At 40.1% G+C, this 12,882-nt stretch overlaps 1 protein-coding gene across 2 annotated transcripts in view; it reads left to right on the top strand.

The window, feature by feature from the left end:
* LOC149449760 (alpha-2-macroglobulin-like protein 1) overlaps nucleotides 1-12,882 on the top strand; it is a 128,671-nt gene that overhangs the window by 28,278 nt on the left and 87,511 nt on the right. For both annotated transcript variants that reach the window (XM_089692746.1, XM_089692747.1), the window contains exon 3: nucleotides 10,895-11,078. In XM_089692746.1, coding sequence (XP_089548872.1) covers nucleotides 11,004-11,078 — 75 coding nt within the window. In that variant the 5' untranslated portion in view covers nucleotides 10,895-11,003. The remainder of the gene's footprint in view (nucleotides 1-10,894; nucleotides 11,079-12,882) is intronic.

Here is a 12,882-nt window from a genome sequence, read left to right as displayed (position 1 = left end):
AGAAGAGGAGGATCAAGGATGCTCTGTGCAAAACCATTTCACAGAGCAGGTAAGTATGACATGTTTGCTATTTTAATAAACTCAAAAAACAGGCTTTTACGATCATTTTAAAACATAAGAGAACATTGTTTTGTAGATGTGAGTGCAGCATTGTTAGTTCACTTCAGGAAGTTAGCAGCTTGCTGATCTTCTGGCAGGAACAGTTTTTTTGTGCATATCAAAACTAGAAAAGGCTTTAAATGGCATAATTAACAAACCAAAGGGGAACAAATGAGAAAAGTTCATTGTTAGGGTTTACATAAACTTTACATTAGCTAACAACATACAGTATATCATGTAACATAGTACTACATATATCATTTCAGTTATTACATGTTTGAATGAAAACTCTGTGAGGATGATTTACTAAAGGCAAATAGACTGTGCAAGATTTTCCCCAGGGCTCAGTGAATGTAGTAAAGCTTCACTTTGTAAAGAATACCCAACCATGTACAAGGAAATTCACATCATTTACTAAGCTCTGGGGAAAATTAGTGCAACTGCACTGGTAAAGTGCACAGTCTGTTTGCCTTTAGTAAATCGATCCTTTTTGGCTCACAGTATCCTATGTATTGCAGTATTTTAGACAAGGAAGCCTTTGCGGAATACAACTCTTCTGCTCTGGTAAGTACGATTATTCTGTTTCCAGTTTTTCATATTCCACCCAGCACAGAGCCCCATGTACTTAGAATTCTAGAAGAGAGAGCTTGTTCATTCAGGTTCCCAAAGTCATTGCTTCACTAGACGTTAGCAAATTAAAGGAGGATAGGAAAAGCTCTATGCCTTTTTATAAATTATACTGATTGGGTAAAGGTGGATATATTCATATCTTCATTGCAGTAGTGCCTCAGAATAATGTCATGAAAGTTTTAGCTAGGACACACAGTCAAGGCTCAGGAGGCTATAAGAATCTCTACTGACTTGTGCTTGTACATGATGTCTACAAAGGGGTTTGTCTGCATTATTTCCTTTGGAGGGTTTTCCGTGATCTCATGTAAAAACGAGCATCTGTACCCTTAAACCACTCACTATGCTCAAGGTTGAAAAGGACTATTGAATAAACTACTTGAATATAAACAGGCAACCACTGAGGGTCTTCACTCTATCGCTATGACATGCAACCCGCCACAAGGTCTATAGGCATTGCAGTTCCTGCTCATCTGAACTGTGTCCTATGAACAGTTCAGGTTATGCCACATTTTAAAGCAGATTAACCCCCACTGGCCTGGATACCTTATTCAGACTGGACTGTGGCTTCCCAAGTACCACAGCAGCTGAGTGCACAAGCCATCCACAATCAAATCCGCTTTCTCGTCTCTGGCTAACTTGCTCCCTAGTCTCTAAAGAGTCCCACCAGTGATGTCACACGCTATGGGGGCTGCCCCCAATGATGTCACACACAATAGGAGATTCTGTCAGTGATTTCACACAGCATAGAGAATCCTTCCCATAATGCTGCACACAATGGGGGTTACTTCCAGTGCCGTTACACAGGATAAGTGGATCCTTCTAAATGATGTCTTATGGTGGGCTCTCTGTGTTTAGAGAACCTGAGTACTTACTCTCTCTAACCCTGTCTCTAGTCCCCCTGGACCCACCTCTTGCATAGGTCACGTGGCTTCATCAGGGTGAATTACAACCCCCTGATGAAGCCACGTGACCTATGGCGTAACGCGTAGGGGTGGGGCTACGACGTCACTCGGCACCAGAGAGCATACGGCGAGTATACACTCTGTGCAGGGCACACACAAGCAAAGGATTTTTTAATACCAAAGCGCTTTTTAGTTTTATTCAATGTGAGTGCATATATTGAGCATTTAAATAAAGGCAAGTCTTATAAGGATAAAGCACTATGTCCACATTTCTTTTTTGCTACATGACGCTGAGGAACATCTAAGAGGAGTGAGCAGGGGATCCTGAGCAGCTGAAGGAGGGAGAGATCCCTGCAGGGATAACGAGTGTATAAGGAGAGAAGCATTGTGGAGTACATAGGAGGTATCCAACATCCATTCCATGCTGCAGCAAATTCTAGCAGGTTCCATGTATGTGAACAAAAAGTGTATTAAGCCTATCTGTTAGGCTTGTAAGGAGGGGAGCGCACATCTTTAATGATTTAAGGAGTCACGGAAAGTCACAATTGGTGTGTTTGGGTCACGTCATCACAAATCCCTTTTTTGGACTATTATTTGAGCAATGGGACTGTTTTTTTATTTTATTTGATTCACATCACATTTAACTTGATATTCACCTTGTTGAATCTATGCCATGAAGTATTAACGCAGTTATGAAGGCAAAAGGTGTACCTAATAAAGTGACTGTTGAGTGTATACTTATTTTATTCACAGTCAAATGGTCTGACGTGTAATTCTATGTGTTGATACAACTGTGGTAATATACTTATGCCCAAGCTAACATGTCCTAGCAGCACTGTAAGGAATATCCAGGTGTGTCAGAAGGGATGAAATGGTTTTCAGAGCCGTGGCAGAGAACAGAGGATCCAAGTGGCTCCTGCAGCAGTAGCGCTACATAATATTGTTTGTGTCATGTAACAATCTCTTTATCACGTTTTTAATATCCACACAAACCTTCAGCTGTCCAATTGGAATTCAGCAAATATTTATCTTTAATGAGCCAGCGAGCATTTTGTTCAAAGCCAGCAGCGGTATTGGAGGCGTAGGTCATTGCTTGTGCCATTGCGTTAGTTTTGTTACACAGACTGACTGATCTGTGATACAGTGTAGAAGCTGTGTTATAGGATGTCACCCCGCTGGGTACCCCTGGGTTTGATATTACTGCTAATCTCTGGATTGCTGGAAGCTAAACTGTGAGTGTACAATGGGTTGTGTATTTGCTGTATGGGCCATAAACATTTTTTTTTTCATTTTAGAGTAGAGAATGGTTAAACTAGGAGTTGCATGTCATCTGGGACTCACTAAGGAAAAGTGTATAGCCAGTGGTGTCATTGGGCTTATGAAATCTGCGTGAAGCCACCTTCTCTGTGCTACCGACATTTTCTCTGAGGTTCAAACAAGAATGGTGTGTTTTCAGTTAGAAGAGATAGGTTCCTTTTTCCAGCTGGGCCCCTTTTGTTAAGGCAGACTCGATTAGACTGCTGGCATACAGTCACCACCCCTTCACTGCCCAAATACAACTATACATAGGTTGAAGCATTATGGGGAGCTGTCTATGCACATAACCTTCTGGCCTATTATTCCCCCCCATTTACCTGATAGACCATCCATGAGAGGTCACACACACTGGTATTTGATGTGTTTTATGCAATGTTTTGTTGTCTACAATTACGTTTTATTTATATATATATATATATATATATATATATATATATATATATATATCTCCACCTTCTGAAGTAGTGAATACCATTCATGAAATGCATCAAGATTCTTCTTGGCCTGTCAACTTTTTAAGGGATTATTTGTAAAATATTATATGACTTAAATGTGTATACAGAAATCAAACATGCGCAACATAATTGTCGGGTTGTGGACCTTAAAGATATTGAGATTATGATATGATTATTTTATATATATATATATATATATATATATATATATATATATATACCCATATGAAAGAAAAATATATTTGAAATATATTTTTTAAATCTTATTCAAAAATATATTGACATATATTTGAAATGCTACAATTTTAGCCATATTCAATATATTTAAAAATAAATAAATAAATTATATATACTGCATGTTGAAATACATTTTTATTACAAAATATATGCAAAATATTTTTAAAAATACATTTCAAATATAGTGTATGTCTTTAAAAATACAAATCTACAGTTTTTTGGAATGCATTTACAAATATATGTAAAAATATATGTTAAAATGACTTTTTTATATGTTAAAATAAATCTGAAGAATATGTTTAAAAAAATATATTTTTAAAAATAAAACTGCATTTCAACATGCAGTGTACATATATAGATTTATTGAAATATATTTTGAAATATCTAAATATATATATATATATATATATATATATATATATATATATATATACACCGTATTTTGCACTCCATAAGACGCACTTTTTTCCCCCAAGAAATGGGGGGAAATGTCTGTGCGTCTTATGGAGCGAATATGGAGTGCCTAGCTCAGTATTCCCCCCGCGCCGTGTTAGAATACTTGGCTGACCGCTCGGCTCTTCTGTGCAGCAGAACCTGCCCTGTGAATCGCCCCGTAGTCGTCTGGGACCTGTCACGTGTCCCAGAAGATTATGGAGCAGGAGGGAGGACAACTCTGTGGAAGTGGGAGTGGGTACCTGTCAAATACGGGTACCCGCTCCCAAAACGTCTGCAGTCTATGGTCATCTCCTGTACTATGTCCACTTTCTCTGGCCATCTCCTGTACTATGGCTGCAGTCTCTGGTCATCTCCTGTACTGTGTCCGCAGTCTCTGGTCCTCTCCAGTACTATGTCTGCAGTCTCTGGTCATCTCCTGTACTATGTCCACTGTCTCTGGTCATCTTCTTTACTATGTCCGCAGTCTTTGGTCATCTCCTGTACTACGTCCGCAGTCTCCTGTCATCTCTTGTAGTATGTCCACAGTCTCTGGTCATCTCCTGTACTACATCCGCAGTCTCCTGTCATCCCCTGTACTATGTCCGCAGTCTCTGGTCATCTCCTGTACTATGTCTGCAGTCTCTGGTCAGAATATTTTTTTTCTTGTTTTCCTCCTCTAAAACCTAGGTGTGTCTTATGGTCAGGTGTGTCTTATGGAGCAAAAAATACGGTGTGTGTATATATATATATATATATATATATATATATATATATATATATATATATATATATAATTTTAGTTAACTTTTAAATATTGAGCAAAATTAAAAACTTTTAAATATTAATTGCTTTGATGACTTTTGTACCTTAAAAATCTCACAGGGTAATTTCCTGATTGTGTACACATTGTTTGGTCATAGGGTGGCTGTAATCTAGGGGGAGATGCTGATGGATACATGTAGGGGGACTTTACACTGGGAAGGGGTGGGGGGTTGCTAATGAGTATAAGGGGGATTTACATTAGTGGGCTGCTGCTGAATACACAATGAATTTATATTTGGGGGCTGCTAATAAATATAATGAGAATTTACATTGGGGGGCTGCTGATAAATAAAAAGGGGATCTATATTGGGGGGATGTTGATGGAATTTAATAGGGTTTTACAGTGGGGGAGTGCTGATTAATGAATATAAGGGGTGATAAATGACTGGGCTGATGAATGACTGTAAGGGCCACATCACACTAGGAACTGCATGTGAATCTTGCTGCAGTTCCTGTGTGATTAACATGCAGTTCTGTGTAGTGCGATTTTGGCCCATTCATTTTGAACTGGCTGAAATTGGACCACACCAAAAGTAGTGCATCCACTACTTTTGGAAACGCATTGCAACTGGGTCACATGGTACTTTTGTACCATGGGATCTGGTGCAGGCAAACACACTGCATTTGTGACCCGTGTTTGGTGTGTCATTAACTTTGCACTGACCCCCTGCTACATGACGCAAGGTTAGTGTGATTTGAATGCGGTGTGTGAAACCAGCACAGAACAGGCCCTAAGAAAGATTTAAATTGGAGGCCACTGATGGATGAATATAAGGGTGATTTACATTGGGGATTTGCTGACGGATGAATATAAAGTGGCCACAGCAGCTGGGAGTGGGTGCAACATCCCTCGTGGCCACTGCTGCAAGGTATATGGCGGTAGCAGTAAAAAAGTTAAGCCATTCTATCTAACAATCTGGCAATGCCCACCATTGCCCATGGTGTGCTACCAGTGCCACGGAACTTGTTTTTCCACCATATACCACAGTGGATCAGGTCTTTCATTATCTTAGTCATTCTCACATTTTGTCACGCTGTTTCTCCAGGCAGATTACCCTTGTGGGTATAGTCAAAGTTTACTGTAGTGCTACCCCCATAGTATTCACTTGTTAGAATGGATCCTCTTTTCCTTGCTTTGACTTCCTCAAGAACTTCAGCCACTCTGACACACTAGGTTGACTACACAAAGCATGCAATATCACAGAAACTCACTAAAGGCAATACCTTATACCCAGTGGTGGTACTATATCAAGAAACAGGCACTATACAAGTTAATAAAGGAAAGTATTGATATATTGATATGGATTGTAACAAAAGATAGCATAGAGAAGGATTGTCAATGGTAATAACACAGTTTGACATAAGATGAAATCAGTTGCATGAACTAGGAATGAGATGACACTTTGCCGCAGATCAGCGTACACAGTAACAAGGTCAACGAAGAGCAACAATGGACAGTAATGTAGCTTAATTAACTGTGTTCGGGAGACTATACTGTCGAGATGCTTACAAGTGACACTGCTAGGCCTAGGCTCACTGGGCGAAGCTACCAGTTAATCAAATAGTGGGGTTAGTAGAATGGCTAGGTAGGGGCAGTCTTTTATGATCTTCTGCCGGCTATAGTTGTGGCCCTTTACGTAGTATTGGTGCACTTAACTATTATGCAGTATAGGTGTAGTCCAAGTGCAGTATAGGTGCTAGGTATTAAGTTTTCTGCTTCCAGTAACTCAGTCCCTGCTAGTCATTGTGCAAATGATGGGCAGTCTTCCCTCTCACCAGCTATTGTGATGCGGCTGTAATGTTCCTGCTGTAGAAAGGGGCCCACACTGATGGTTTCAATGGCCAAAAGTGCGAGAGAGGAGGATGAGAGGATGCTCCAAACTCCCTGCAGCGCAAGTGGATTTTATGCAATTTATTTGGTCCCCACTGCACTTTCTATGGTGTCAATTCCCTCAGGCTTCAGGCTCTGGTTCTAGCTGGCATGATCTCCTGTCAATATGTGGGCACACAGGCAGATGTGTGCACATGGACTCCCATGGTGTCAAGAGGAAGAAAACGATAGAGCAATCCAGTAAGAACTATAACATCACTCCCTCTCCACCTCTCTGGGAACTGTAGTGCAAAGGGTCTATGAGTCCCATTCTATGACTGCTGCCCTGGACTCCAATTCCTACTTCAATTCCCATGATCCTCGGTGTTCTGCATAGAAGTCCATAGTCTTTTCCAAGCCATAGCTTTCTCCTTATTGAGTGGAAGGGATAGTGCAACACAATGTCCAACAGTAAAATGGGAAATTAAAATTGACTGGGAAGAGGGCAATGTCTCCTTCTCCATGGTTCTGTAGTCCAGCATATGGCTATATTACATATTGTTTATAATGTTTAACCCATTATTTCTGCCTTATTTCTGCCTCCTGGCCAACTGACACGAATGGGACTAACTGCACAAGGATGTACTGAACACCTGTGCATCCCTGTATGAGTAACAACACATGGGTGTACACTTTAGTAAGCCCCATATGAACAATGCCTATGGAGGAATTAAACAGGAATTTTGTAAGTTATGTTGTGTTTATGTATGTATGTATTAATAATGATTTTTAGCATGAAAACAGTGATTTGACAAATATATGTACAACTATTGCAGGACCTAAAAAAAATCAACTGTTGCTGGGATTGTACTGGGGGTCAATCTGTCTCCCAGTACAATCCCACTAGGTCAGTCCCGGTAAGGGTATCAAGGAACATAAATCAGATTTCAATAATAGTAGTTACTCAACATGTTTCGCAAGAATTTCACTTCTTTAGGAGCTACTACATGAAAGAAAGTTGGATATAAGTATGACATGATCTAACATATTGTAAAATGAGTTATTACTGTGCAAATTCTGTAATTACCTTGGAATATCGGCTACAATGCATGGATTGTGTGAGGGGGTTAGGTGCATGCAGCATCCGCGTCTCAAGCAAGTCAGCAGAGGGATCCCACCAGAATAGGTCACATACTGAGCGGTCCTACAGGAAGGGTCTCCTGCCATATGAAAGGTGTACAATCAATAAAACCTAAGACGAATCTTCCCAAATATAGATACAACTTGTAATGATGCTGTACTAACCTTCCATTAATGGAGACTATAAGGTTATTATTGTCATCAATTTCAGAGCCGGACAGTCCACTTGAATATTATTTGGTAGCATAAACAATCCACACATGCACCAACAATTGTGTGTTTATAGTATCTGGAAAGGTCCAAAAAAGGAAGGGAAAGATTTAATTGGGGAAGATAGCCGGTATGCTGACATTATATTTTAGCCAGCTAATACATAAATAAAACCGCCCCCATGTCTAGGAATTAATGCTATGTGGCAAGGAAAGTACTGACCTTAATAGGTCCAGATGGGGGAGGGGAGAGAAAAGACGGTAAGGTAAAGCCAGTATACTGGGGTTCATCAATCTTACAAGGTTGGACTCAGGTTATGCATGTTAGGGTAGTCCAATAGACTTTTGTCTGTAAATGAAAGGGCCACAAGAATCCAAAATTATATAGGGAGTTAACCAGACATCAGTGTACTTAGGTTACTTTCATAAAGAGATTGATATTGTATGTATATATTGCCATACTTGACTAAAGTGATGAAGCAAGCTGACCAAAAAAAAGGTTCCAGAATCATTTTTAGGTGTTGCGTGTCCCATGGTTTTGTTTGTGCGATTGCAACGCATTTGTCATGCAGGAAAATGCCGTGATCAGGGCAAAAACGCCCCACATTTTCAGGTGCCATCGAAGTGAGTGGCACTTGAACACACGAATTGGTATTTTCACAGCCCATTTTCAAATTGCAGGCAGAATCGCAGTGATTCCGTCCGTGATTTGAAATGCTCTAGTGTGAATGGAGCCTAAAGGGTCTGGTATGGATTTTTTAAGGGATCTCATGCCCAGTTCAGTCACCTGAACTAAAACATTGTTGTGTAATCTTCTTCCTTAGGAAATGTTGCAAAACATGAAATAGCAGACTGTAATCAAAGAGTGACTTTTTGTATTTGCTTTGAATATTTACTCTTGTACTGTTGTCATTTACTAATATGGCATTTAACTTTTAAATTTTAAAGGAAAAAAATCACCATTTGCAGCTCTAATAAAATCTTAACATGGGATTGTTACACTGATTTTCATAGAAGTCTGCACAGAGCTTTGGGTAAAATCTTACGTATCTCCTGCTCTGTAATTAGTTTGCTGAAGTTAGTTTTTTTTATCTGTATGAGATATTTGTGAATGGAACTGCATATCCAGAGGAATGTGACACTTGGACTGACCGTATGATTACAGCAGGCAGAGCCTTCAACTTAGTGTGATGATCTGTCATGTATCCTGCAAAAGGAAAGGGTTATTTGCCTGTCCTATTGCTCTTTCCTCTGGTCTACACTCTCTTGCTGGGCAATGGCCACTTCATATCCTATACACTTGTCCTGCTGCTGGCCAATTTTTACCACAAATGATTCAGCAGTGTAAAATTGGCCAGCAGCAGAACAATTTTAATGAGGGAGATGTGGCATAAAGTGTTCAAATTTACAGAAAAAATGAAAAGGTGAGATAACACCATACACATTTCCAACCCCCTGGTCCCTGCTGTACTTACCTCTGTGGATAGTTGAGTTGTCAATGCCCCCGCATCTGTAAAAATGAATTAACCCTTTAAATATACCAGAGCAGGACAGTTTAAATCACGGATAATAGGTCTAAATGATGTATACCAAATTTGTATTTTTACATTGTTAAGGTGTCCTTTTATGACACAGAGAATAGCTGCGATTCAACGGATCTCAGCTATTCTCTGGTCATTCACAGTTTATAACACTCAGGAGATCATGTCAGCCCTTCTCTGGAGATCTGTGTTCTCCGTCCAGATTCTCCAGCCCAGAGCTGGAGAATCAGAGGGACCGAAAACTAAGCAGAGATAATTTACCTCTGCTTAGTAAACTGATCTTTTACTATAATCTGGAGAGATTATAGTAAAATGAGCCGTTTTTCAGAGTTTGTAGACCGTTCTCCAGCGTTTGGAGACCGTTCTCCCTTCGTTCGGAGAACTGCTTCATAAACTGCATTCACAGGAGAACTGTATTCTCCGAGAATGCCGGAGAACTGAGCAGCGATCTATTACCTCTGGTTCACAAACGGACACCTTAATGCAATGTGAGTGATATACGTAATGTAAAGTGGTTTAGGTGCACTTCTTGTGTTCTTGAACTTAGTTTTTTTTTACTTTCAAACAATGCAGTGATGTGTTTTAAACAAAAGGAAGCTCCAAGAACAGATAGTCAATAACAAGTGAAAGCTGCACTCAAAACCTAAAAAGACCGCATCACCATAAACTAAAAACCAGGAAACCCCCCAAAAAAAATTCAACCCCTAAAATACCATCACTAAAACAAGAGTCCACTTTTTGTAATAGGTAGGCTTGCAGGAAATAAAATTCTGTTTAACTTTAAAGCCCAACTCTGGGCAAAATCTTTTCCCATGCAGTGGGGATGTGCATGCACTGCACAAGTTAAAGTGATAATAAAAGCAATCTTTGCAGAGTATCCCTGATCCTCCTCTTCTTGAGTCCCCTACTGGCACTTCTGGATTCTCCCTCCTGCCGAGTGCCCCAACAGCAAGCTGCTTGCTATGGGGACACCCAAGCAGACTCGCTCCCAAGCCACTGCTCTGTGTGTCCATGTGTGTATTTAAACTGTAGGATTTGCTGCAAACCCATTGTAACAGTAAATTCCAACCTCATCCCTAGTGATGAAGCCCTGGAGGCAGACATGTAATCCTGTTACTATCAAGTGACTGGCAATATCACAGGCTGATGTATGCTCACTGTAGTTCAGTATTACTGTACAGGCAAATTGGTACTGACTTTAGCCCTTTGAGGCTTTTTAGCAAATCGGGCATGGCCTTCCTAATACCAAAACATTGTCACAACCCAAAATCTGCTTTGTCTTGTTTTTTTTACTTAGATACTATGCAGTCATCTTCCCATCGGCACTGAGTTCACTAAATCCTGGCAATGTCTGCCTACACCTGGAAGAAGCTCAGGGAGAGTGCAATGTGACCATATCAATACAAATGGATGGAAAAGCCAGCACTATCCTAGACAGGACATTCCAGCAGGACTCCATATTCACTTGTATTCCTGTGCAGGTAGAGTACTCCTACAACTAACTTACAGTATGACTCCGCTTTTATTATTTTATTTATTACAGGTACTTATATAGAGCTGTCAATTTACATAGCACTTTACATATATATTGTGCATTCACATCAGTCCCTAATCCTCAAGGGGCGTACAATCTAAGGTCCCTAACTTACATTCATACATACACATACTAGGGCCAATTTAGACAGGATCCAACTAACCTACCAGCATGTCTTTGGGGGGTGGAAGGAAACCGGAGTACCTGGAGGAAACCTACGCAGGCACAGGGATAACATGCAAACTCCAGGCAGGTGGTGCCATGGTTGGGATTTGAACCAACTGCCCTAGTACTGCCAGGCGGAAGTACTAACCATTTATCCACTCTGCTGCCCACTTTCTTGCAGATTTCCATTATAAAATGGGGTATTGAAACTATCAATATTTTAAATATTGATTACTTGTTTAGTTCCCTCAAACAGTACATATATACTGTAAACCCTGCAATTATTCAGATTTTGCTTACTTCACAAGGTCATCATATACACCACAGGCTTGCAGAGAGTTCCTGCAGTGATAGGTGGAATTGGAGTTGTTGCAGTTGCTGCAGCCAGGAAAGAAGTTTGCTTCTGTCTGGAGTCCAAGGCAATAGCCTCGAGACAGCATTTCATGTGGGAGAGGTTTCTGTCCATTGGACCAAGAGAGTTGGGCCTGGAAATTCTGGGAGATTACAGCTGAGGCAACTGGGAGAAAGAGAGTTACAGTATGTGAGTTTCGGAGGAGTGAGTGCCTGGGGTATCAGAAGAACCTCTAGATTGGGGATAAGAGTGGGTCCATGCAGCAAGGTACTGCAATAAAAGTTAAGTGAGCTTAAGAGTCAGGTGGCTCTGAATTTTTTTGTTTTGTGTAAAGCCTAAACCTCTGCATAGGAAACCCTATGTTATAGACTTTGATTTCTGTTTTTAATAAAAGTGGGCTACCAAGCCCTTAAAGCAGAGTTCCACACAAAAGTGGAAGCTCCACTTATTTGCCTCCTCCCCCTCTCCGCTGCCACATTTGCAGTAGGAAACCGCTTCTCTTTAACTAGTTCCTGTCTGCCGTGGAATCACTGCACTAATGCATCTACCAAATCTTTTATCAGCAAAATCAACCAAAAAAATGTAAAATATATTATATTATGCATTATATTAAAACATACATTTTAGCTTCTTTATACCTTATCTAATCTTATACCAAACAGAGATATATAAGTGCAGCATGAGGCAGTCATGCAATAACATTCAACCCCCACCCCCCCACCATGTTACTATTGTGAACAAATTCCTCAAAATTTGTGATCAAAAGATAATAATAAACAAATGTTTGTAAAAGCTGTCATACTTCAATCTCCCCACATCTATCAAAATTGTCAAGTTAAAAAATGATCCCTCATATAGTACAACGCTTTAATCTGTCCAATAAATCTATTCTGCTAACTCCCAGTCTTTGACCTTATAACTAATGCACATCCAAAGAATAAGCAAATATAAATCAATATGCCATGAAAATATGTTCACGCTGAATAGAATAAAAAAAAAAATTAACCATGCCCAAGAACACCCAAATAAAACTGCCATTAGTGATCTTCAAATAATAACAAAGTGTCTAATTCAATACTAGTTTCTTCTACTTGCAGTCCTTGCTGATGATAAAACCATTCACCCAGTGAAACTTCATAAAGGGTCACTGAAAGGATGATTTTCTTTATCCCCTCAGAGACCCCCGGTCTGTGGAGAGATTCCTGGTTTATCAGCAGAATTCTGGGAACACCCC

This window comes from Staurois parvus, unplaced genomic scaffold (assembly GCF_062004578.1).
Source record: "Staurois parvus isolate SC_StPar_1 unplaced genomic scaffold, SC_StPar_1.0 ptg000604l, whole genome shotgun sequence".
Classification (NCBI taxonomy): Eukaryota; Metazoa; Chordata; class Amphibia; order Anura; family Ranidae; genus Staurois; species Staurois parvus.
This window is presented reverse-complemented; position numbering and strand designations above follow the sequence as displayed.